This window comes from Peromyscus leucopus, chromosome 16_21, assembly GCF_004664715.2.
Source record: "Peromyscus leucopus breed LL Stock chromosome 16_21, UCI_PerLeu_2.1, whole genome shotgun sequence".
In the NCBI taxonomy this organism is placed as follows: domain Eukaryota; kingdom Metazoa; phylum Chordata; class Mammalia; order Rodentia; family Cricetidae; genus Peromyscus; species Peromyscus leucopus.
Genome location: NC_051084.1, coordinates 36,779,045 through 36,806,269, shown reverse-complemented (window position 1 = coordinate 36,806,269; position 27,225 = coordinate 36,779,045). Strand labels below are relative to the sequence as shown.

The 27,225-nt window shown below is 50.5% G+C and overlaps 1 protein-coding gene across 1 annotated transcript; it reads right to left on the bottom strand.

Moving 5' to 3' along the window:
- Positions 1 to 6,169: 6,169 nt before the first annotated feature.
- On the bottom strand, positions 6,170 to 7,362 carry Neurog3 (neurogenin 3). The gene has a single exon (XM_028886128.2). The coding sequence runs from the start codon at positions 7,360 to 7,362 to the stop codon at positions 6,718 to 6,720; it is 645 nt and encodes a 214-aa protein (XP_028741961.1). The 3' UTR covers positions 6,170 to 6,717.
- Positions 7,363 to 27,225: the final 19,863 nt, after the last annotated feature.

Below are 27,225 nucleotides of genomic sequence, written 5' to 3'. Positions count from 1 at the left end.
TTGGGGAATGGGAAAAGGAGACAGGTTTGGGACAGACAGAAAATACTAAAGAGAAAGCACAGAATGTGTGTCTGTGTGTGCCAAAGGGAACCTCTGACAGGTCAGTATTTCTGGAATTGAAGGCAAGGCACTGTGAAAAGAGAATGAGGGGCTGGAGAGATGGCTCGGCGGTTAAGAGCACTGACTGCTCTTCCAGAGGACCTGGGTTCAATTCTCAGCAACCACTTGGTGACTCACAAGTGTCTGTAAGATCCCGGGGATCTGGCGCCCTCTTCTGGACTCTGTGGACCCCAGGCATGATGCACATGGCACTCAGATATACATGCAGGTGACACACCCATATCTATAAAATAAAACTAAAAAAAAAAAAAAACTTAATAAAAAAGAGGAGGAAGAAGATGTGAAGATGCGATCCAAAGGTACAGAGTTTCACCTGTCCTAGGTTTGTGATAATGTGCATTGCACACTTCAAAACCGGAGTGTCAGCTCTTCGGTTACAAGTGTGTACATTCTGGTATGATAAATCAACTTAAAACAAAACAAAACAAAACAAAACATGTGTTACCCAGCACAGTCCTGACCTCAAACCAGAATCCGGTCTGCAATTCTCCAAGTCAAATACAATACAATCTCTCATCTAGCTAGCTCAAACCTTGCCATCATGTCCTCCTAGTCTAAGGAAATAAGTGCTGTGCCATGCTACAGGGTTGAAGCATGAAGGCTGTGGGTGAGCCTGGTCTGTGCTTAACTTCCTTTCCCACTGGTGGGACCACAGTGATGCAGCCCCAGTCTTTTTGGTTGTCGAGTTCCTAAGAACTGACGGAAGATAAGACAGAAGGAGGTTCATAGACAGCGGCATGAGCAGGGCTCCCCACCCACCAGGAATGCTCAGCTTGGGGAATTGATGGTCAGGTTTTCAAACAACTGGACCCACGTCTGTACCCTGAAAGGTAAGGTTGCCAGTCTCCACTTGGCGGATAAAGAAAGATCGAGAAACTGGTTCGTATTCATACCGATAGTGAGCCAGCTGGGAGCCAGACTCAGAGTCACATCGGTCCCCATCACCCTACTCCTCCATGTTAGAATGTGAGCTTTCCATCATGAGAGGTGGAGGCTACAAGAAGATGCTGGACAGGAGAGCAGCAAGGTCATTCTGCATATTGGATGGGACTCTGATTGGTACAGGAGTATGGAGGGGACAGGTTAGAGGGGGGAACTGAGCCAGGTCACCTCTCCATGTGAGGGGGGGGGAAGAGTTGCACTGAAGGGAAAGAACTGTGCAAGAAAAGATGGGCAGTGAGATGCCTCACAGGTAGAAGATGCTTGCCGCCAAGCCTGACAACCAGGAGTTCAATCCTCAGGACCCGCAGAGGAGAAGGTGAGAACTGGCTTCTACAGACTGTCCTCTGACCTCCACACATGCACTGTGTCCCCACACAGATGGAAAGACTCATGTGTGCACACGCTCTAATTCAACAGGTGAATGTAACTTTAAAAATTAAAAAGAGAAGGTGGACCAGGAAGACTTGAAGGCTACCCATGAAGTGGCAGTGAGGGAGGACAGTCTAGAAGAATCTAGATTTCTACTCAAAATAATACCTCTTAGTATCCAGGAGGCAATATTAATTCAAGGGGGTGATGCACAGGAATTTCATTTGGGGCGTCTTATTTGGAGTCCCCAAGGGGCAGCTGTACATATATTTCTGGGACTCAGGAAAGTTTACTGGGGTGTGGTGTGTGACCTTTGTGCCAGTCTACAACAAGCAGGGGTGGAGAGCAAATTCAAACTCACTGTCCCCCTTCTCCCTCCCAGAAAGGGATAGAAAGACTTGAGACAAATTTAGAAATTAATGGGTATCATATATTAGAGCTTGGAAGACAAAACAAGTATACTTAATGAATGCAACAGCCCAGTTACATGGCTATTAGCCATTGTCTCGGCTTCATGAACAAGGAAAATAGGCTTTAAGAAGATAAAGGGGGCTTTAATGCAAAACCACTAATTAGCAGCAGCAGCAGCAGCAGGATTTGAACCCTTGTGTCTGAGTCTAAAGCGGTTGCTAGCCATCTCTCTGCCATTCTGTTTCTGCACTTGGAAGACTTTCTTTTACTCTTCTTCTTGGAATCATTAAAACTTCATTGTAACTCAAAGATAAAACACAAATTGAGGGAAAAGTTTTCAAACAATGCCTGCCAGCTAGGGGTTTCCCTAGACCAAACTTACAACATTGTTATTTCCTAGACTTCTTAGATGCTAGCTTAGATGCTGCTGGAGTTTTCTGAACATGTTGCTCAATTATAGCTTCTAATTTGGTGTGTGTGTATGTGTGTGTGTGTGTGTGTGTGTGTGTGTGTGTGTGTGAGAGAGAGAGAGAGAGAGAGAGAGAGAGAGAGAGAGAGAGAGAGAGATTGAGATTGCTAGGGTCATGCAGTCAGCTAGTAACAACAGAGCCCATACTCGTCCACTTAGGGATGCTTGGCAGTCCGATGTCCCTAGGACCCCATCCTGGAAGCATGGACTAAAGGGGTAGGCAGAGAGTTTTCTGGGCTGAGGACAGGACATGCCCAGGAGCATCTTTTGTGTTAGGTCAATGCGGCTGTTTCAGCACCATGGCCAGGGGCGTGCTTAAGGCTTCAGGATCTTAGCAGTCGCCACTGAAAAGTCAGCCGTGCAATGACATTTCATCAGTCGGTCTTGGACCAGGGATCTCGGAAGCAGAGGTGGTGGACAGGACCTGGAAGTTGGCCAGGAGGCCTAAAAGTTGGATGGAGCATGCACAAAGGAGCTTCTGGACCTTACGGGAACCCCGGGGAACTTGGCTGGACTCCAAAGACTTGGCCTCTGGCTCCTGCTCCTAAAAGCACAGAGTGAAAAGCACCAAACTACTAAACTAGAGCCAGTGTCTCGAGTCTCTTTCCTCGCACAGTGAGTGACCAAATGACCACGGGCCGTATGCAAGTCACCTCTGGGATCGATGTTCTCACGAGTGAGGTCATTCATCTTACCCTGTACACTGGCGTTACGAAAGAGCCTGAGATGGGTGCCCAGCCTCAAATCCCCTATAATCCATCTCTGCATCTGGCCCCTGGAAGGTAGGTCAGCAAATGCCAGCTCCTGCTTTTTTTCTTGAGCACTGCTCTGCCAGGATTTTGAAGGTTGGTGTATAGGGGGGGAGGAGGGGAGGACTCAAAAGAGAAATGTTGCATAAGTGTAATTAGATTTGTTTGGCGTTTATTCTGTAAACTACTCCATCCCGTGCCTTCCCACGTTGACCTTGGTGCTAGGGACTTCAGGGTGTTTTACACCATTTCTGGTGGGAGTGTGGGTGAGGGGGTGGGGGGAGCTGTAACTTCATTCTTTATGAAGCATAGCCTTCTCTCTTGATCTCCCGGAAATCTAGTGAGTGGGTTTTTTAGAAACTGTCTCTAACTTCTTTCTGTTTTGATTTAGCTGAGGCTTTGGAGACTTGTCCAAGGTCACACAACCCTGTAGCCCAAAGGGGAAGGGTGCTCCCAGTCGTGCTTGCTTTTGTACCAGCCCAGTGGCCTGACTCCCAGACATTAGCATTCCAACAGCTCTGAGTTGCTTTGTCCTCCGACCAAGGCCGGCTGGGGGCTGGGGGGAGGGGTGGGATGGGGGCAGGGCACCATAAATCTACCTGCTTGTGTGTGCTGAAGGGGTTGGGGGGGGCTGGGGTTGAGTCCAAGATTCATGTGCTGTTCTGGGAGCTTGACTTAGATTCAAACAAAAGCAGGAAAGGATGAAGATTCACTCTACCCATGGGCTTTTCCTGACAGGACTTGGGATCTTGTCAGGGTATCTGGGAGCTGGGGACTGATGGTGACCCCAGACCTCAAGACCAACCAAAGAAAGCCAGCCCGAAGGAGTTCCCAGCGGATGCACTGAGCTTTACAAGCTGTAAAACATCGAATGTCCAGAGAGGCGAGAGGCAAGGTTGTTTTGTAGTTAGATTTGCCACTCTTCATATTTCCAAGAAGGGCACTTTAGTGAGAAGCACACACTGATGCAGCTGTCCAAGCCACAGGACCCCAAATTTTGCAGGAATTCAAATCCAATCCTGAACCCACATCCACCCCCTCCAGACTTGGGGAATAAGCCAGAAAGCTGTGGAGTCAAATCCACACTTAACTCTGGGTAGTAGCTGAGCCAGAGTGCTTGAATTGTACACGTGTACACTCATGGGGCAGAGGGTGAGTCTGTGTCTGTTCGCCTACTCCCCTTAGAGAGTTCTTGGGAAATCTGACAGCGAGTGCACCTCAGCCTTCTCCATTGTCCAGACACTATCTCACTCCAGACAGTCCCTTGTACCAAAGGAGCTCCCACCCACCCTAGAGAAACACTACTTTCCACAGTCTGATGCAGGAGAAGATAGCTTTCCACTTCAGTAATTCTCCATATTTTTAGTCCCCCCCAACGCCAGACCTCCTTGGGCAAGCCTGCAGTGCGAGCCCAGGTACGAGTCCCACCCACCACTTATGGCTCACATCTCATGTAAGAATGTTTCTTTGGTCTCGAATGATTTTGTGTATATCCGCGCTACCATCCCAGGAGGCTGGGGAACCTTCCCGCTTTTCAGATCTGCCTGTACCCCTCCCCCTCCCAATGCCCGACACACAGCAGGCTTGCTCTGTGCAGTATGGAGCTGTTGACACCCTGGGCAGTGCCCCAGGTGGAAAGTTGGCTGTTGTTGAGGTTTCCAATAACCCATTAATCTCCTCCTCCCAGATTAAAGCCACCAACGGAAACAACGCTCTGTTCATTCACTTGTTTGCAGTGTTCCCCTTCTGTCCCCACAGCCCCGTCCTTGATAAGGAAGACAACTCCCCTGAGCTTCCTTTAGGGACTTGGAAACAGAGGAAACGTTCAGATTTGGGGGGGGGGGACATTAGAAAGACACAAGAGGCGTTAGCATGAGAGCCTGAGAAACTGTCACCTGGGAGCTCGGGACAGAAGCCACCTACACACATCACAGATCAGCGTCCCCCCTGGGTGGGCTCACTTTTTCTTCCCCCTCTGGGTGGGTCCCTGGTTTTCTTGGCCCCAAGGGGCAAGCCTTGCCGTTTTCTTCTAGCTCTGCAAAACCTCTCCAAATGCCATGCCTCAGTTCTCTGCCGGCACCTCCAGGACAGCCCCCAGAGCTACCGTGAGCCCGTCTCCAGCCACCTAGAGAGCTGGAGAGCTCGCTCACTGGGCTGAAAAGCCAGGGTACTGTATGAGCTGATACACAGTCAGTCAAGGACACAAGTTTCTAGGGGAAGAGAGATCCCAGATGGACTCTTTACCTTCTCTGCTAAACTGCTTGAAAATGTTTTGTTTTTTTTTTTTTTTTTTTTTTTTTTTTTTTCTTGAGCCTGGTCAGTAAAATGTGTCTTAAGAATGGGTCATGCTGCTGGGTGTCGAAATACCTTGGGAGGGAGGAATTCCTGGGGGTGGTGTTCTAGGGACTCCTGTTATAATTCTAAGTTATCACTCTCTCCCTTTCCTAAGGGCAGTGTAGTTCTAAATTGGGCAGATAAGTGTGTGTGTGGGTGGATGGGGGGCTTATAAAATCACTAGCCTCAGTTAGAGATTTGCCTTTCTTCTGAACTGCTGTTGGAAGCAGGCAAGTCTCAGAGAAAACAAGAGCCCAAGACTAATGTCTTCTTAAGAGACTTCCTATACTCTGAAAATGACCTGCCCTGCCTCCAGCCCAGCACCCAAGGGAGAGGTCCCAGAACCCAGAAAATCCCCATCTCACTCCCAGGAATGGAATTGCCCTACTCATCCCGGCTGTGGCTACCACCCTCCTCCTCCCCTTTTCTCAGCACAATGGAGGTACCTTTCTGATCCATCTTTTATTAGTTAGCTCAAAGTCTCAATCACCAGTCTCTGATACTCTTATGTACAAAATATAAATTTTCCTACCATGAAAGAGCATCAATAAATACAAATGTGTAAAATGGGGGAGGAGGTATATAATTTACCATAACAAAATTCATTTCACAAGGCATTATTATATCATTTACAAACTGATTTTTTTTCTTTCTTCCTTTTATAGGGAGACAAGCAGCGCTCCAGGAGCCTCTCCTCTGCAGCTCACATTGCAGACACAGGAGCCAAGCCCGGGAGATGCTCTCAGCCAGAGGCCAGGACCTCCCCTCGGGGGAGGGTAAAGACTCAAAAAGTGCAGAAGGAGAAGGCAGATGATCACCTTCGTGGATTAAGGCAGAATGGAGAGGCCCGGAAACCCCGTATTTGACGGGCAGCAGAGAGGATGCGCATTGTCTATGGAGCAAGGTAGGTGAGCAGGAGCTAGATGAAGAGAGCCGGTGCAGTGAGACCCAACACTGGATTAGGCCACCCTGGAGAAAGCGATGGTCAGAGGCCGACAGATTTGAATGAGAGCAGGGTCACCAGGAAGTGGGGGAGTCTCCAACTGTGGGGTGCTACCGTTCTCATCCGCTTTGAACGAGAGTTTGAGGTTGCTGCCCAGAAGGAGATTTAAGAAGACAGCAGCCTTCAATGCCCGCTGTGCATGGGCAGCAGCCAGGGTGCTGCGAGGAGAGCCTGGTTGAACCAGTGAGTGGGCCAGGGATCCAGATAGTGAGAGCCAGAAGGAGCATGGACGCTTGAGGGCCTCCACTACTTCCCACCTCAGAGGCTCTGGCCTCCTCCCTTTCCGCCAGCACCCACCACCCAGAGCCAGACAGGTCTCTTCACAAGAAGTCTGAGAACACCAGTGCGCCCGGGAGCAGACAGGAGGGGGAGCTGGGCACCTGCAGGCCAGGGAACTCCTCCAGTGAGGCGGTAGGGCTCAGGCTGCCAGCTTGAGAAACTGGGGAGTAGAGAGAGGCCCAGTCCCCATTGGAGCCACCTCCGGGGCTGCCCAGCTCCCCACAGGGCACAGGGGGCTCCGTCCCGTAGAAGCTGTGGTCCGCTATGCGCAGCGTCTGAGTCAGTGCCCAGATGTAGTTGTGGGCAAAGCGCAGCGTCTCGATCTTTGTAAGCTTGGCGTCATCCGGGAAGGTGGGCAGGACACCTCGCAGCGCGTCCAGGGCCGAGTTGAGGTTGTGCATGCGATTGCGCTCCCGGTCATTGGCCTTCTTGCGCCGGCTTCGTCGCTGCTTGCTCAGTGCCAACTCGCTCTTGAGCCGGTTGCGCCCTCCACGCTTTGCGCGGAGCTTCCGCGAGGTCCCTCGGCCGTCACCCGCTTCTGCTTCGGAACAGTCCCTCGGCATGAGAGTGGGGCTTGGTGGGGTGGATTTGGAGCTGAGCACTTCATTGTCCGAGGCTCCGGAGAAAGGCTGCTGGGTCTCTCGGGGCACTTGGATGGTGGGCGCACCCAAGGGATGAGGCGCCATCCTGTGGTTGGGAAAAAATGGAAGGGGTAAAAGTGAGACAGTCTCTGCTTTAGAGGCCACCCCACGCGGGATTGGGGTACCCGCTGCCCCTTGTCTATCCCTTGGTGGTTTCTAATTGTTACCTAGTCTTCCGGGCGCAAAAGAATAGAGAGCGCTGGGTGGGTCAGTGTCAAGCAGCAGTGGACAGCTGAGTGCCTCTGTTCGCTCCGAAGTTCTGCTGAGCGGCAGCGCCCTCGCCTGAAATTAATTGCGTCCGGAAGCAGAAGAGAAGCGCCTAGGGGGTCCCCGGCCTCCGCCGCTGCAGCGTTGAGACCCAGGGAGATTTCCTGAGCTACAAGTCGTGTGCCCCTTGGCACGCTTTATCTGCTCGGCCCGGGCCAGGAGCGTGCCTGCCCCGCGGCTGCCTGCGCCACCGGCCAATCAGCAGCGGGGGCCCAGGGGCCGCGCCACGCGAGCCCGCTCCTCCCACCCCCCTCCCACCCCCCCACCCACGCAGCACAGCTGGATTCCGGACAAAGGGTGGGGGGGGGGAGAGCAGTGCTCTGTTTGCTCCCCCCTCCCCCATCGCGGGCTCGGTCCCAGCAACTCTCGGTTCCTCAAAGAGCCTCGCCCAGCCAGAAGAGTCCCGTCTGGCTCAGGTCTGGCCGCCTCGGACAGCCTTGCTTTTTTCCCTCTTTCTCCCTGGCATCTGTCCAGACCCTATCTTGGTAGCATGAAGGAGGTTTGGGGGTGCCTGTAGGGAAGGCCACTTCTTTGAGTATTACACACGGGGACTTTTTGGTTCAGAGAGGGAAGCGGCTTGCCTGAATCAACCAGCGATCGAGGAGTCAAGTGTCTTGACCAGCAGCTTGGAGGAGCACCCATTCGTTCTAAGTTGCCACCCAGCTCTCTGGCACTGTGGGTCAGGATAGGAAACGTGTGTGGGCAGCGTTTTACAGACGCTCTCTATTCTGGGAGGGAAGACAGAGTGACTAGGGAAGGCCTTGCTCAAGTCCTTTTTACTCGGAGTCCATCGGTTGGCGATGTCCGTGTCCAACGACACCGACCGAGATGCTGCCCCCAACTCCCAGACCAGACGTGGAGAACCTCCACCAGACTCCGCATCGGAGACACCAGAGTCCATTCCCGAGGCGAGGGTGACCGTGGAGGAAGTGCAGAGGGGACATCCCACTACTTCCCCCCAGGGACAGTATCCTGGGGTTGAGGAAGGCCTGACCCGAGAGGCAGGTGATGGGAAGAGGTCAGGAGGGGCTTGTTCTCGGCTAGCCTTTTTGTCTTTTCAATGCCACGATGCGCAGACACAGGGAGAAAAGCGGATCTACTTTCTGTCCCCCTTTGGTCCTGTCCAATCACAGGCCAGAGAGGGCCGACAGCTTCACCTAGTCCAGCCCCCCCCCAACCCCACCCCCGCCCCCACATCACTCCTGAACTGTGGGTGAACACGGGGCAGGGATTCTCCAAGCCTTCTGCTTTGTCCCTCTTAAAGCTATCTGGAAATCTTTCCTGTGGGTCCGAAGATGTAGTCTTTTCTTCCCTGCAGACCCGCCCCTCTTGTCCCCGCCTCGGACACCCCGTGGTCTTCTGTTTCCGGTCACTCAGGGTGAGGGGTTGTGGCTTCCGCTGCTCTCGCTCTCTCTACTTTCTAGTGCTGGGTATGCGGCTGCGAACTGGGAGTTAAGTCTCTAGGCAGTAACTCTATGCTTTCTAGTGTGTCCTCTTACTCCGAGACTCCGAGAAATTGCAGAAGGGGCCATGCCTTGGCTGGGAAACTAAGGGATGGGGTCAGGGTCGCGGTAGGTCTGTGGCTGGGCTCTAGTGATGGCCTCTGGCTGCCTGGGATGCAGGGGAGGGGAGGGAGCCGCACAACATCTCCTGGGCAGAGGGTGATTTACTTGGGGGCAGGAGGGGGTTGTAGGACTGGGTGGGAGCAGGGGCGCTTTCCCCATGGATTATAAACGATTCTGAGTGAGGAGGGGAATTCCTTCTTCACTGCTGAGAAATTGAATCTGGAGACGAGGCCAGACTATCCTGTGCGCAGGGTTCCCAGGCTCTATCTTTTGCTACAGGTCTTGCTTTAGGTCATGCCTTACTTCAAGCTTGTCCTCTGGTCCCAGGAACCGGGGACTCAGAGCCCTTTTACAGATGGAAAAGCCAAGTCCCTGAGAAGGAAGTGTCTTGCCTAAGATCACACAGCAAATCCTAACAGCACTGTGAAGAATTCGGAAGCTAAGCCTCTTCTTAGTCCTAGACACCCTCTCCCCCACCCCCCACCCCTCACTCATTGACATGATTTGGTTTGGGGGAGAATGAGAGACCCCAAAATGCAGAGAACAGAGAATGTTCTGAGCCTTTGAAGACTGACAGGATCAGACTAGGACAGAAGTAATGGCCCACCCTCCTAGCCAACGGAACCGACACCAGGCAGGGTGTTTTTCTCTCTGTTTTTCTGTCCCAGACCAGAGCTTTGCTTGAATGATTCCCTCCCCCCGCCCCCGCCCTGAAAATTAGAATCTGGGAAAGTGACTTAAAAGGCATTCCTAAAGTCCGGAGGCCCAATCAGGCTCCATGGAGGGAACCCGAGTTGCAAGGGGACCCAAGGGATCATGGGTGTTCCCCTCCCCCCGTGCGCGCCCCCTTTCCTGAAAAGCAACCTACATCTGTGACTCTCATCTATCCTGTGACTGTAAATGAGGATGGGACTTGTCCTGTCTGGGTCCTGCCCCGTGAGTCTGATGGGCTTTGGCTAGAGCGCAAAGCTTCCCGTGCCAGGGAGAATTCTGGGGGTTCTTGGCAAAATTTCTTGATAGGTAGAGACCCCCTTGGAATTCTTGTGCAGGCTCTTTCTGGCTCAGGGCCCTTCTGGGCTTGTAGGCTGCCAGCAGCCTTTTTGCGCAAAAAGCAGTCAGGGTAAGGAGCGCGCCGCGAAGGGACAGTGCGCCTGAGCGATGCCCCAACTCCCTGCTAGTCTTTATTTAGCCAGGAGGCCAAGCTGAATGTCTAGGAGTCCTTGAAGTTTAGAGATTCAAGATCCATGCTCTCGCTCTCTCTCAGCTGCAAAGGACACACAGACCCCCTCTCCAAAGTCAACCCCTGGGTTTTTGGAGGTGGAGGCGGAGGCGCAGTTAACTGCGCAGTGCGCGCCAATTGTGCTTGTAAAACCGCCCTCTGCGCCCCTGAGCAAAGGCTGTTCTTACAGTGAGGGGTCACCCATCCACCGCCTCTGAGGCCTCCAGAACGCCTGCACCCCTCCACCTTGGAAGACCTAGGCTTGCCTGAAGAACTGAGGGATTCTGAGAGAGAGGCCACAGCCAGACGCCTGGAGACGGCAGGCAGATTGGAATAGAGGGTTAGGCAGCGGCGGGCCCTAGCGCCTTGCGGTCGGGCAGGGGTAAAGCTAGCTTTGCCTGGGGGCTCTTTGAGGATCGAGCGAGGAGGGGGGCCTCCATGGGAAGCTGAATAGTTAATGGCTTGCCAGAGGAGGGGGCTTCTTTCTCTCGCCTTCGCTTTGGCCCTGAAAGAGAGGAAGACAAAAATCTGGCGAGCGAGGCTGCCGGGACCGAGACTGGCCACTTCAAACAGCCCTTCAAACAAAAGGAGTCGACGAAAAGAAAGCCCCACCTGTCTCCAGTGTTTGCTAAAATAATAATAAATAGATTTCGTTTAATAAATAATTACAAGAGATTGTAAAGCGGGGTGCTTTGGAAAACGTCTCCAGCGGGAGTCAGCGCAACCAGCCATCACCTGCTCCTAAGGCGAGCAACTTTATTGTTAAGCCACCCCCCAACTAGTTCGCCTCTGATAAACTCTCCTTGGTCTTCACAATGACTGTTTACTCATAGTTAGCACAATATTACCTTTGCCGTGATAAACCCAAAGGGGGGGAGACCTGGCCCCTGGCCCCTGGGCACACCTGTCCTAGAAGCTGACACATGGATTTGGCACCGAGCGGGCCTCCCCCCCGGGGGCCCTGCCCCCGTGTACATTGGCCCAATTGCCACTCATTTATAACAGGTTGGCTGCAAGGCCTATCTCGGTCCTATTTGTCTTCTTTTATTGAAAGCATATGGTCTCCAGGGGCTCACCAACCCCATATTTCATCTGCCAGAAGCTGGGGCGCTTCCGCAGGCTGGTGCTGCCCAGCGCTTTGCTCCCCACCCAACGGCTGCTGCGCCAGCTGAGAGCATGGTGGAGGTTGGGTGGGGACAGATAAGGCGAGCTGCTCACTGGCTTTAGGAGAGGGGCCATTCCCTTAGTGACTCCCCCCTCCGGGGGCCCTGGGAGCTCGTGCGCTCTTGAATGGGTGGCTGATTCCTTTTCTTGGGTAGGTGAGAGGGCGCCATATGCTACCCCACAGAGCGCACGAGGGAGCTTCGGCCCAGGGAGTCCCTCCAACAAAGGGAGGAGAGGGGCTGGGACACTCTGGAGCACCCGAGGTCTTTATTTCCAGATCCCCCGCTCTGCCTGGAGCCGCCTCCCCCCCCCCGGGCGCCCGCAGCTCGCGCGCAGAGCCAGGAAACAAAGTGTCCACATTATTGCTGCCGCCAGCCGCGCCTGTCAATGCGTGAAAAGGTGCATTGCGCACCCAGACACCTGTTGAAACGGCGCCTCTTCTCAGCGCTTTCTCCAGCTCTGCGTTGGGTCAGGAACTGCGCGGGGAGTGGGGGGACGGGAGGAGGGACAGTTACTGTGATTTGTGGCGACATATGTCGGGCAGCTCGTGTGTACTCCTCTCAGGCGCACACGCACCCTCGCTCCCATACACACCCCGCGAGAAGGAGCAGCTGCTCGCCTCACCTTCTCCCGACATAATACCTGGGCCGGGTGCTTTGGCCTCGCCTTTGAGATTCCAGCTTTCCTCCACCCTCTGTCTTCCGCCCCCCCAACGCCCCAATCTTGGCAGCTTCACTCTAGGACTTTATTGTCAGGTCTAACAGATGCACGTCTGTTCCCAGCGCCTGGCCCCCGAACACACACACACACTCACACACACACACACACACACACACACACACACACACTCACACACATACACACGCGCAAGCACCCACCGAAACCCGGGCTGAGGACACAGATGCTGAGCGCAAACGCCCATATGTCCCGCTTCTCACCTGCCCGGCTTGGGGAAATAAACAGACTGTGTGATTCTCTCTACCCAGAAAAAACAAACAAGGGAAGCTAGAGAAAGTGGGGAGGCCACCTCCAAGCCTCGCCAAGTTGGTGCTTGCCCTTTCTGCAATGCTCAGGCCAGGTGAGCTCTTGGAGGATGCCCACCTGAAGGCAACCTGGGTAGGGACCCTCTGGGTTGAGTGGAATTGAGCCGCAGGGTCTGAACTCTGGACCTCTCCTGACTCTGGGTTCTGGAGGTCACCCGGGGCCACCACCATAACCCCAGGGATTTGTGTTTGCGGCTCTTCTGTGTGCAGGTGTCCATCCATGATGGGTTGGTGCAAGTTTTCAGACCTGGACTAGGTAACAAAATACAGTGAAAATATAGTGAGAAGCACACCGTGTGTGTGTGTGTGTGTGTGTGTGTGTGTGTGTGTGTGTGTGTGTGTGCAGGGCTGCACAGGAAGCCTCACTCTGCCTCTGTCTCCAGCCACGATGGGCACGGGGCTTCATCTCTGTGGGCCTCTACTGGTTTCCTATCCACTGAAGGAGGATGCTGTGGGGGAAATACTTTGGCATTTCCCTTCCAAATATACAAAGTTTGGGAGCCTTGGATATCAACAGCCCCCCTCCCCGAACACAGATCCAGTCTGTACTTCTGGCCAATGGCTCCTTTTTAACAACAGTTTCAAGGGCTGGAGCTGCAGAGGAAGTCGCAGGAGGCACAAGTGTGGCACTGGTGTTAGAAGGCCATCCTCAGGCCCCAGCTTCCAGCCCTTGGCGCAAAGGCAACCCCTGGGCCACTCCATGGTAGTGCCTCCTGATACTAGACTTTCAGACCTCCATTTCATCCAGTTGGGGGGTGGGTGTGACTCTCAGGCGCTTCCCCTCGCCAGACCTGTTTCTGGAGAAAAGTGTGCTGGCTTCTTTTCAGTGTGAGCATGGCTCGCTCTGCTTTCTAGTTAAATCTAGTACTTAACATATGCTAGTAAAGAACCTGCCGGGGGTGGGGGGGTGGGAGGTGGGGAGTGGGTGGGTGGGTGGGGGGTGGAAAGCTGAGCAGGAGAGGTGGCTCAGCAGTTAAGAGCACTGGCTGCTCCTTCAGACATCCTGGGGTCCATTCCCAGCATCCATGTTTTCCAACTGTTTGTAACTGTGATTTCATGGGGGGTGGTAGGGTGACACCCTCTTCTCAGCCTCATGCAAGTAGTGAGCAGACATATATGCTGGTAAAACATACATGTAAAATAAGAAAATTAGGTTAATAGTAGGTTAACCCAGTATTGATACAACATAGCTTCCTACTCAGTCCTTAGTAACAGTACCGTTCATATTACTCATACTTAGCAACAGTCTCCATTCACACCACTCATACTTAGTAACAGTACCATTTGTCCCACTCATACTTAGTAACAGTACTATTCATGTCACTCAATGCTTAGTAGCAGTACCATTCATACCACTCAGTGCTTAGTAGCAGTACTATTTATATGGAATTTTAAGGGGGCAGATCACCTTAGATAATCTGTAGTGGAGACAGAAAGGACTTTTTTAAATTCCTATTTTACGCTTTTGCAGTTACACTATAGTAGCCCAGACTGGAAGGCAGCTCCTTTTGTATCTGTTCCAGCTACCCAGCAGGGGATTTTCACTGTGTTACTCTCCTGGCCCCAACCCATTGCCTGCACCCAGGATCTCCATCCCTCCACCCTTTGGTGCCCTTTGGAGGTGGGCAAGTCTCCACTGGGGCTTTATGGGCACCAGGAATGGAAGAGCCTTTTGTTATTTATTAATAACAAGACTTCCTTCCTCTCCCTAGGTGCTCTGGAACTTCTTGCCCCCAGCAATGCGCTGGAGAAGTGGTTCTCAACCTGTGGGTCGCGACCCCTTTGCGGTCTAATGACCCTTTCACAGGGGTTACCAAAGACTATCAGAAAACACAGATATTTACATTATGATTTGTAAGAGTGGCAAAATTACTATTATAAAGTAGTTGTGGCATAGCAATGAAAATAATTTTATGGTTGGGGGTCCCACCTGTATTAAAGGGTTGCAGCATTAGGAAAGGTTGAGAAGCATTGCTTTGGAGTCTGGAGAAAGGACAGACTTGTGTGTCGCCAAGACTGAGGGCTTCCTTGACTCTTTCATCCTTGGCACAGCATCTCCTTCACCCAGCCCTAGATCTTTCCCACCCATGCTAGGCAGGCACTCTACGGCTGACCTCTAGTACCAGCCCTCTTTTATTCCTTTTGAGACAAGAACTCACTAAGTTATCCAGGCTGGCTTTGAACTTGTGATCTCAGTGCCTCAGCCTCCCACATAGCTGGGATTTACTGCGTATTATCCCGGGTCCTGGTCTTAAATCTCTGCCCCATCCCCCTTTGTTCAACATTACACACTGGGTCCCACTTCTGAGCTGATGATAGAAGCAACCCTGCTTAGACCCTTGCTGGACAATATCAAAGAAGGGAGTGAAGGCTAGCAGATGAAGTCCCCTGGTGGTGCATGCAGATGGCTCATCCATTCTTTCCCACTGCAAATCATCCAAATCATCCTTGGATGGGAGATGCCCTGCCTACGGCTTTATTGGATGGAAGACTGCCTTTTGCAGACACATGTCTAGAAAAAGCAAGACTTTGCAGAACTAATAGTCTGCACAGAAAGCTGCAAATCAAGTCTTGTCAACGCCCAGGCATCAAGGTACCTTGGGTCAATTGGTTCCATATTCCCTCTGTCCTGTAAGAGTTGATGAAGGGTCACTGTGAGAAGATGGTGGCCAACTGTTCTCCAAGGCTCCAGAGATTAGATCTAAGGACAGTGACTTAGAAAAAGCAGGGACTAAGACTCTTGCCAACCATGCCACCCCAGCAGACAAAGATGGTGAGGGGCCTCTGCACAGGGGTAGAATCTTGTCTGTAAAGACATATTCTCCAGCTTGAAATGGCCGTGTGGTCTCCTAAGAGGAGGGGAATAGATAGGATGACCATTAGGAGTCCTATCTCCTTCCACGACTTAATGGGCACAGAGTTAGAATAACTATTCAGTTATGTAGACTACACATTGGGAAGTCATCTTCTAAACAGGATGGACACAGCTAAGGGACATTTACTTACCCACCATAATAACCCTTTGAGGTGTGGGAAAATTCCTCAGTGGCTAAGCCATTTGCCAGGCAAGCAGTAAGTGCGAAGACCACTTACTGGATCACCAGGACATAATTCTGGTGCGTATGGTGGCTTGCTTATAATTTCAGTCTTTAGAAGGCAGAGACAAAGGATCTCTAGAACAAGCTGGCTAGCCAGCCTAGCTACATCGAGAGCTCTGGGTTCGACTGGGAAACCCTGTCTCAATATATAAGGTGAAGGACAATTGGAGAAGACTCCTCCTGACAAGAGCCTTGGGTCTATGTGTGCATGCACACACACACACACACACACACACACACACACACACACGCATGATAACACACATCTAGCTATATCTACATCTATAGTATATCTATTCTATATCTATATCTATATCTATATCTATATCTATATCTAAAGCATTCCAGGTTATAGGTGGCATTCATTACTGCAGTCCTCAGCCTGAGAAAACTGTAGCCTGTACCAGCCCTTTCCTGAAAATTTTCAGCCCACAGACACATGCCCGTGATATACCAAGTGTTATGAGATATGTCAAGAACTCAGCATTTATGCTTACGTTCTCCACCATTTCCCCTCTCTCTAACTGGCACTTGGTTTTTCGAGACAGGGTTTCTCTGCGTAGCTTTGTGCCTTTCCTGGAGCTCACTTGGTAGCCCAGGCTGGCCTCGAACTCACAGAGACCCACCTGGCTCTGCCTCCTGAGTGCTGGGATTAAAGGCATGCGCGACCACTGCCCGGCCCCACAGGGTATTTATTAAGGAGGTATTTTTACTTCCCTTGCATGGCTCTTATCTCTCCACAAAAAAATATGATGTCAACTGTGGTTTTCATAGAAGGACTTCATCCTTAGAGAAAATTCTTTCAATTTCTAATTCACTGAGAGGGCTTTTAAAAAGAGTTATTTTAGCACACACACACACACACACACACACACACACACACACACACACGCACGCACACATGTGTGTATTTGTGTGCAGGTAACTACAGAGACCAGAAGGGGGTATTGGATCCCTTGGAGCTGGAGTTACAGGCATTTGTGAGATGCCTGATGTGAGGGCTGGGGTCTGAGTTGGGATTCTCTGATAGGAGGTCAGTAGGCACCCTGAACTGCTGAGCCATCTCCAACCTCATGTAGAGTTTGAACCACGAGTACTGATTGTTATAGCTCTGACTGCCTTGTTACTGATGATGTCCTTCTTCCTCTGTCTCATGGGTTCTCCACTGTACAATGCTTGTCCATTCTTTTCCTTTCCGTATTATAATCTTTAGAAACGTTGCACCAGGAGCCGAGAGTGTGGGGCTCCATTGCTAGAGCACCTGCTTGGCATGCGTGAAGTCCTGAGTTCAATCCCCATGTGAAACCAAACATGGTGGTACATGTTTACATGCCAGCACTCTGAGGTGGGGGTAAGAAGATCAGAAGTTCAAGGTCAAGGTTGTCCTCTGCTCCATAGTGAGTTAGAGACCAACCTGGGCTACAAGAGATCCTATCTAAAAACATTTTTTTTTGGCTATATATGATGGCACATGCCTTTGGCGGCAGAGACGGGAAGGTCTCTGTGAGTTTAGTGCCAGCCTGGTCTACATATGGAGTTCCAGGACAGCCAAGACTACATAAAGTGACTCTGTCTCAAAAAAAATGCGTGTTTACACATATATGCATATACATTAATGTCCCTAAGTGCTAAACACAGAGAATTAAGTCCCACTTGAAAGGACAAATGTCTATGTAATTACTTGAAATTCTTCAATATAGGAAAATGTCCATCTTTCTATTTGCTTATAGAGTTGGTCATTTATGTTAGTGTGGACTTCTAGATATCCACTTTATACTTTGAGTTATGTCTGAATATTGTCATCCCCCAGTTTTTTCACTGCCACGACAAATACCTAAGAGAGCAAGTTATTATGCTTGTTTATATAGCCTGCAAACTGCAGGCTATAGTCGGCCCCCAAGCTCCAGGCAATGCTCCTGTTGCCGCCTCCCTTCTTGCCCTAGGAGTGTGACTCTGGGGTTGCAGAGGCACACCACTGCATCTGGCTTTTTAAAATGTCGGTCCCAGGGACTGAACTGGTGTGGCAAGTGCTAACCCACTGAGCCATCTGGCCAGCTCTACGAGATTCTTGAACTGACAAAATGATAGAAATACAGAATAGTTAGTGGTCAACAAGGACCAAGCTACGGCCACAAGAAGGTAGAGTGAGCAGTCCTTGTGGGGTCTGCGGTGTTCTGAATCCTGACTGTACCCCAGTCCCTTACCTGGTGTGAGGCCTGGGGCGATGCCTCTGTTGGAAGCCACTGGGGAAAGGTTCCATGGGATCTCCCCATCCTAGTTTTAAAACAGCACACAAACCCACACCTGTCCTGAAATACACAGTCAAATCTGCGGTGTTCTGAATCCTGACTGTACCCCAGTCCCTTACCTGGTGTGAGGCCTGGGGCGATGCCTCTGTTGGAAGCCACTGGGGAAAGGTTCCATGGGATCTCCCCATCCTAGTTTTAAAACAGCACACAAACCCACACCTGTCCTGAAATACACAGTCAAATCTGAACCACAGAACATCTGCGCATCTGTTGGGGTAGGGAGTCCGTACCTTCCGCTCCTTTTCTTTCCCTATGGAAATAATGGCCATGTAAAGGCATTTCTTCGGACTGGCTTTCCCCCGCCCCCCTCAGCATATAGAGCTCTGAGAGCATGGACAGAGCTGGCCCACTGGGAGTTCATGTGCAAGGTGACAGAAAGCGTTGCCTGTTGCAATGGATGTGGGAGGATAGTGGGTTCCTTAAATAAAACCCATATAGGACAGAGAAGTGAAGGGCTTAATTCATTTCTTCACTCAGAATCCCCGAGGGTCCCAGTTCAGTGTGATTAGTCTTGGGTTAAAGTAAAGCGGACTGTTTTCTATAACCCTTCCCTGCCTCAGTTTCTTTTCTGGTCAGAGTATTTTCTTGGAAATAGCACATGGAAATAAACTCTTTCTCCTCTTGACTGGCAGAAGGCTCCCATCTACCAGCCATCTTAGCTACTTTTCCTGTCGCTGTGATAGAAAAAACAATACCTCGAGAAAAGCTATTGAAAGGAGAAAGGGTGTCTTCTCCATCATGGTTGGTACCGTCCATCATGGTGGGGAAGTCAAGGCAGCAGGCAGCGTGAAGCCGCGGTCACATCACACAAGCAGGAACCCAAGAGGGACCAGCGAAGGGCTAACGCTCACTTTCTCCATATATAGTCCGGGACTCTACCCAGGGAAAGGTACTGTCCGCAATGAAGATGAGGCCTCCCGTATCGATTAACATAATCAAAGATGATAACGCCTCACAGGACACCCAGAGGCCATCTCCCCAGGGAGTCTAGACTCTGTCAAACTCGTCACCACGCTACCACCATGCACTCCCTGCGGAACTTGTTAGCATGCACCATAGCGTGTGCGTTGCATGAATAAGACTTGGAAGGTGGAAGTGGAACCGTGACTATGTGCAATGTTTTATCCCCGGAAGGGCAAAGTAGGGCCCATGTAGTCACAGGGCCCAAGTTGCTGAATAACCGGAGGACGATGACTGCTTAAGTCTCCTCACCCTGAAGTGTGCTGGCAGCTGAAGTGGGGTCATTGATTAGAAAGAATGGGATCTAGTGACAGGGTAGCAACGTGTGTGAGGATGCTGGTGAGGCAGAGGACATTGAACTCCGAAATTTTGTTTATTTACTTATTTGTGCATGGGGGCGAGCATGCCAGGAAGAGTGTCTGGAGGTCAGAGGGCAGCTTTGGAGTGCTGGCTCTGTCCATTCACCTTGGTGTGAGTTCCAGGGATCAAACTCAGGTCACCAGGCTTTTGTAGAAAGCTCCTTTACCTGTTAAACCATCTCCCCGGCCCGTTGAATCTCTCAGTTCTGATGGGTTTATTCTGCTGGAGGAAGTAACCTCATCATTTGGCAGTGGCCATATCCCTACCACACCCCCTGAGGTGCTGGCCTCCTGGGCTGTACTGAGAAGAACTAGTCTCGAATTGCTTATAGAAACAGTCATGTTCCCCAATACAGGTCTGAGGTGAGGCAATCCCGGTTCCCTGGGGCCCCACACTTACACTCATTTTGCCTCCAGATCTGACTCAAGTTTCCGCAGGTTTATAGGGGTGAGCTTCACCAGACTCCTGAAGAATACATGGGGCTTCTCCTCACTGTGCAAGAGAGGTCTGAGGAGCTTGTATGGGAATGGATTTTAAGAGTGTGGGGTATTAGTGGAAAGAATATCAAATCAGATTAGGCCATGTTTATGGACACTCAGGCCATTAGGCAGAAAGTAGTAGCTCACAGAGTTAAAAAGGAAGAGGAGGAGGGGGAGGAGGAGGAAGAGGAGGAGGAAGAAAAGGAGAAGGCGCCAACAGTTGATGTGGTTGTGGCCAGTTGTGGGCCTAGTGTGGTGGCGCATACCTTTAATCCCAGCGCTCAGGAGGCAGAGGCCAGTGGATTTCTATGAGTTCAAGGCTAGCCTGGTCTACATATTGAATTCCAGGTCAGCTAGGATTGCAATCAATCAAACAAACAAAGAAAAAAAAAAGGCTCAAAGACATGGGGATGCTGGTGTGGATTTACTTTTAAAGGATCTCTTCCATCACAGGGTACCCAGAAGACATACCAATACTTATAACAGTACTTTGGGTTAGTTGGTTTGATTTTAAACAGTTTATAATGTATTTAAAATTTTAAAGTATTTATTTTACTCTGTGTGTGTGTGTGTGTGTGTGTGTGTGTGTGTATACACACATATCTTGTGCAGTAGCCACAGCTACTGTGTGTTGACAACTGTGGTGGCCATGCCCAGAGGTCAGCATTTCTTAGCATTTCAAGTCTCCATTCTCTGGCACTTATGACCCTTCCACCCGCTCTCCCATGACGTTCTGCGGGGCACAGAGGCAGAGGTATTTGTGTCCTGGGCAGCTACCGTAGGAGACAGACTTCCTAAGGAAGCACCCACATCCTTGGACTCTGTGGGCCAGGCCTTACAGTGGGAGCCATGGTCATTCATTTGGGAAACGTAAATGGTATAACCAAATTCCATAGTGGCAGGGGCCAAATGGCAGCCCTCAGTTGTTCAGCGGAGCAGAGGGCAAAGCAATGATCAGAAATGGCTAATTAATCATGGCGTCCCCAGAAGGGAATAGGAAGCCTACCAAATTCTCATTCCATCTGTATGGGCAGACACATTCCAGTGCTAGTGAATAGAGGCTACCGACTCATAGCAAAAGAGAATCATGGCCCCTCAACAATTCCAAGACTCGGATTGGTTCCTAGACCCAGAGCTCCTTGAACGAAGGGAAGAGCAGACCCTGCTGAGGAAGGACCAAGATGCACATCACCAACAAGTTCTACTGCTCATCTTTCTTCCAACCTTCCCCAAGGGGGCCTCAGCCTTGAACATGGGGAGGAGTGGGGGGGGGTGGAAATCCCAGCACAATAATCAAACCTTTGGGGCCTTTCTGGATGCTAGCTGCTTTGCATTGATGTTGATCCTGCAAGCTCCCAAACAGCATTGTGGCCCTTCAATTGAAATAGAGGCTTATGGAGGTTAGGTGATGAATAGTGTGTTAGCCACGGTCTGACCCATTTTCATCCTGTGGTTATTGTGGTAGTTGGAATGTCATTGGCCCCCATAATCTCATAAGGAGTGGCACTATTAGGAGGTGTGGCCTTACTGGAGTACATATGGCCTTGTTGGAGGAAGTATGTCACTTTTGGGGGTAGGCTTTGAGGTTTCCTATGCTCAGGATACCACCCAGTGTCTCAGTTGACTTCCTGCTGCCTGCAAGATGTAGAACTCTCAGCTATGACCCCAGCACCACATCTGCCTGCACACTGCCTTGTTTGCTGTCGTGATGATAATGGACTGAACCTCTGAAACTGCAAGTGAGCCCCTCCAATTAAACGTTTTCTTTATAAGAGTCACTATAGTCAGCTGGGCGGTGGTGGCGCACGCCTTTAATCCCAGCACTCGGGAGGCAGAGGCAGGTGGATCTCTGTGAGTTCGAGGCCAGCCTGGGCTGCAGAGTGAGATCCAGGATAGGCACCAAAACTACACAGAGAAACCCTGTCTCAAAAAACCAAAACCAACCAAACAAACAAAAACACCAACAAGAGTTGCTATGGTCATGGTGTCTCTTTACAGCACTAGAAGATCTAACTAAGACAGGTATTTTCAGCTGGGCGGTGGTGGCGCACGCCTTTAATCCCAGCACTCGGGAGGCAGAGGCAGGCGGATCTCTGTGAGTTCGGGCAGGCTCGTGAGCTTCGGACGCGCTTTAATCAGCATCGGAGCAGAGGCAGATCTCTGTGATTCGAGCAGCTACTACCAAGTGAGTTCAGAAAGGCAAAGCTACACAGAGAAACCCTGTCTCGAAAAAAAAAAAAAAAAAAAAAAAAGGTATTTTCCCAGTTCACAATGTGTAATTGGAACAGATGTTCTTAAGAGTTAGCAACACTCCCATACTGGTTCCATGACCTGTGGAGTGAATGGTCTTGCAGGGAGTTGGAGGAGATATGGGCTAAACTAAGCTATTTCAGTTACCTGGGAAATAGTGAAAGGAGAACAATAGCTCGTTCCTTGGAGAGACCATCAAGGGCTTGAAAGATGCATCACATCTCCTTTAACTCCCGCATTTGGCCTGTGTAGAAGGTTGACTTTTGGTTATCACAAGCACAGCCAAGTGATGACTCCAATTGCATCTGCTGTACCTGCAGAGGGCTCACACACTCCTGATACTTGATGTGCAGCTGTTCATCCAGTGGATGGCTTTTCCTGCAAATGTAGTTGGAAGGACCATTAGAAGCAATTTGCTTTCATCTGGCAAGTCCAGCAATACACCTTTACAGTTCCATCTCTAGGCTGTATTAATTCTCCAGTCCTGAGGAATAACTTAGTTCACAGGGATCTTAATCACCTGTCTCTTCCACAAGGTACCACACTGGTCCGTTCCATTGATGGCATTATGCCAACTGGACCATGAACAGGCAGTATCAGCCACTTTGGAGTTGGTAAAGCATTTGCATGTCAGAGAATGGGGAATAAATTCTAAGTAGGAGACCCTATTAGACATTCTAAAAGTCCAGGGGATAGGACATGACGAGATAGTCCTTCAGTGGTTACACTACCAAGAAAGACATGTTTCATTGGCCTGTGTGGACTATGGAGGCTGTGTTACTCCAGACCATATTCCCAATGAGTGGGGCCTAGAACAGGTCCAGAATGCTATGCTCCCTGGCCTGCTTCTTGGCTTATATGATCTAGCAAACCTGAAAGTATTCAAATTCTCAGTGGCAGATGGGATGCTGTGTGGAGCCTTCGGCAGGCACCTTCAGGTGAGTCACAACAGAGACTCATGGCTTTTGGAGTAACTGCAGATGACAATTCTCCGTTTGGGAGAGAGCTCTTGTCCTTAATGGAAATTCAACACTTGGCCACTAGCCGCCAAGTTACCATGTATTCTGGTTATTTTTTTTGCCAACTTGACACACACTAGGGTCATCTGGGAAGAGGAAATCTTAATTAAGAAAATATTTCCATCAGATTGACTGGTAGGCAAGTCTGTAGGCTATCTTCTTGTTTCATGATTAATGTGGAGCATTCGTGCCATTTTGGGGTGGTACCACATCTGGGTAGGTGGTTCAGAATTGGATAATACAGGATCAACAAGCCATGGAGGAGCAAGGCAGTAGGCAGTGTTCCTTCATGGCTTCTGCATCAGCTCCTGCCTCCAGGTTCCTGGCTTGAGTTCCTACCTTGACTTTTCTCAGTGATGGACCGTGGCACAGAAGTATAAGCCAAGTGAATCCTTTTTCACCCGAGTTGCTTTTGGTTAGAACTTTTTTAATCACAGAAATAGAAAGCGAACTGGAACATCACGTGACCTGAATGGTCCACCACGAGCCAGGTGTTAGCTGACCCACGAAGCGAGTAAGTGGGGTGTAGACATTCGCAACCATGAGCAAATACAAGTGGTATGAACCTAACTGGGCCTGAGCAGATCCCGAAGGCACAAGAAAGTTACATGAAGAAGTGGCCCAAATATCCACAGTGCCTGGTCCTGCTACAATACTTTCCAGCCACCAGCATGCACCTAGGGCCTCGTGGTAACCTGGTGACAGGAAGAGAAGACTGTTCTTAAAGATAGTTCTGGATGTTTGCAAACACTATTGGAGAATGGATATTTGTAGTGTTAGAGCCCCCTTTGGGGACATCTGGAAGGGTATTGGTGAAGGTAAATGAATTCAGAGTGGGCGGAACTTGAGGCAGTACACCTACTTGTACATTATGTTTGGAAAGGAAAAAAAAATGCCCAGGCGGGTGACTGTACACTGCTTCATAGACTGTAGCTAGCGGTCTTTCTCAATGGTCAGGGACTTGGAAGGGGCATGATTGGGAAACTGATGGCAAAAAACGTGGCTAGAATTCTTCCAGTGGGCAAGAGGCAAGGATATTTGTGTCTCATGTACAGACAGAGGTGACCTCAGGGTGGCCTGTTCCATCTCAAGTCTGCCAGGACGTAGAGGAGTCAGTCTATGGAGATTGGTTTGGTTTGTATTGCACATGATCAATGGAGTAACTTAAACATAAAAAATATTTTTCTTGACAAATGTATATAAGAAGCCTTGCAAAACCAAAAACATCCTGCTTTTTTTTTTTTTTTTTGGTGGGGCAGGGGAAGAGATGACATCAGCAGAGGAGAGAAACCTTTATAACTGAGCGGGTAGGATGGCCTGCCCTGCGGACAGTTTTCTTCCTCCTTCATCGACTGCTCAGTGCGCCTGTGAACAGTGTATTCACAGTGAAGGGATGGCGGGTACCCGCTCAGCACCCTGACTTCCACTCACCGAGGCTGACCTGGCCACAGTGCTGCTGAGCGTCAGCAGCAGAGAACGACGCTGAGTTGCACCATTCTCTGGGGTATGCGACCCAGTCAGTGGCCAGGTGGCAGGTTGACTACATTGGACCACTTCTTCGTAGATAGAACAACACCTTGACCCTAGTGGAGTTGATACATCCTCTGGCTATGGACCTGACTTTTGTGCGTGCAATGCTTCTATCTACAGTACCATCTGAGGACTTACAAAATGCCTTATCCATGGCTATGGTAATCCACAGAACATTGCTTCGGACCGAGGAGCTCACTTCACCGGCAGAGAGGAGTGTAACAGTGGGTTCGAACTCAGAGTTCACTGGTCTCAGCGTGTCCCCACTGTCCTGAAGCATCTAGCCTGATGGGATGAACTTGAAAAGACATAGACACAGAACCAGTTAGGTGACAACCACCTGGAAGGCTGGCGCAGGGTGCTCCAGGAGGCAGGTATACTGTCAACCAGAGTCCGGTATGTGGTACTGCTTTTCCCACAGCCAGGAGTCAAGAGGTGGGAATCAGAATGGCAGAATGCACTCACTTCTAGTGACCCAGTAGCAAAGCTTTTCACTTCCTGTTTCAGCAATTTCAGGCTCCTTTGGCTCAGAGTCTCGTTTTCCAAGTGGGGGCAGTGGTTCTGTCAGGAGACACAACACCAGCCTTCTTCACACTTCAAGGACCGTGTGCCCATGTCCCGACGTGGTTTCTCCAAATCCGTTCAAATGGCCATCTGACGGTTAGACAGCTTCTGTCAGGGTGGCCATCCTGGGGACGAGTTTCTCAGCTTCATCTGAATGGCGCACGGTTGGCAACTGAGGCCCACGGAAGGTCACACCGCGTGTGTCCTCACCAAGCTGTTTGTTGCCACCTCCCGTAGAAGGTGGGACACGGGACTGGGGATGCTGTGGACCCTCCTATAGCTTGGAACAGTGTGTGTCTTCCCACTCCCCGCCCCTCCCCTGGTAGGCCATGGGGCCAAGCACCATTGAAATTCCAGTCCCAAACCTCAGCCAGGCCCTGAACATATGTTTCATCCTGAAAAGGAACAATGGAGCCTCCGAGCTTAATTAAGACCCCACAAAGAGCCCTTGGCTGGGCAACCCTCATTCTCTGCCATCAGTTGCTTTCCCGATCACCCCACCCCCACCCTTCTGTTTCTGCCTCTTCCTCCGAGGGAGGACAGATGAAAGGCTGGCTTTGCCACCTCCTGGCCCGTCTTCTCTCACAACATGATTTCTGTGGCTACAACACACAGCTCTCACTCTAAGGGAAGAAGAGACTTCATCCTTGAACCACTGTGAGTGACCGCAGCCTGGGAACATGGATTCAGGTTGTCCCAAAGAACATGTTGCAAGTTTTTACAGTTATAGAACAACAACACCACCACAAAGTCATAAATCAAGGGATTTCCCGAATACATTGGCAGAAACATCAGGGGTTACTGTAAAGCAGGGCAATCTCTGTTACAGGTTTCAATGCAATCTTAGGGCATCTCAGCTTTTGGGTGGGTGGGAGCAAGCAGCTTGATAATAGATTCCTAAAGGTATTACTTGATACCTACAAGGATGTTAATTCAGACGTAGAGATGGGCAATGAGTGGCTATTAAGGGGGACTAAAGATTGCCCAAGATAATTTGGCTCTGGATCTGTAACATTCTAACTCCCAACGATCACAAAGTTCTAATGATTCAATCAAACTGGTCGAGTCTTTAACATAGACATGACTTTTTCCCTGGGAACCTGAGTTCATATCTCTGTCTATTCTTTTGAGTCCTGGAGTAGGAAAGCGGGCCACCTTTGCTCCTGGGGCAGCTCAGGCCTAGCTACAGAAGCAAGCAGCCAATGAGGGCCTTCTGGACTTCCTGGCCCTTAGTCGCAATGGCTCTGGGACTCTGTGAGATTGGAGGGTGGGGGTTAGTCCAAGCCCCAATCTAACCTGAACGTTGGTGGCAAAGTGTGCAATAAAGGTCTGCACAGACTGTAGGAAGTAGCCTCCGTTCTGGGAGTTGTGCCCTGGGGTCAAGTTTACTGCCTGTGAAGGCTCCCGGAGGGTTGGCACAGCACGGCGTTTAAGAGACTCCTAGGTGGAATAAATCCACAAATCTGAACTTATTTAACACTTATATAACCCCGCTTCTAACATGCTGGGGAGTTACCAGTCTTCACAGAGGTCACGCTGTCCCCCTTTTACAGAAGGGCTTACAAGACAAAGTGAGGGAACCACACAAGGTCAACCAGCAAATAGGCGGAGAAGTCGGAAAATGCAAATCTAAGCTCCCTGGCCCCCGAAGCTGTCCACCCTGTCCAAGGCACTGCAGAGGGAGAACAGAGCCATCTGAGCACTTCCCCGGTCCTTCTCTTCCTCTTTCCCATGCAGGCTAGCAGGTTACTACAAAGGGAATGTCCGTGGACCACTCAGCAGGCCAAGGAATTGAACCCTGCCTGTCACATGTAAGTTTCCTGCCGGTGTCACCCCACCTTCTTGCCTAGAGCTCACCCCTACAATTTTGTAATAATTTCTTTGTTGTTGTTGTTTGTTTGTTTTGAGACAAGGTTTCTCTGTGTAGCTTTGGTGCCTGTCCTGGATCTCACTCTGTAGCCCAGGCTGGCCTCGAACTCACAGAGATCCGCCTGCCTCTGCCTCACAAGTGCTGGGAATAAAAGCGTGCGCCACCACCGCCCGGCTGATTTCTTTGCTTTAAAAACAAAAACAAAAACAAA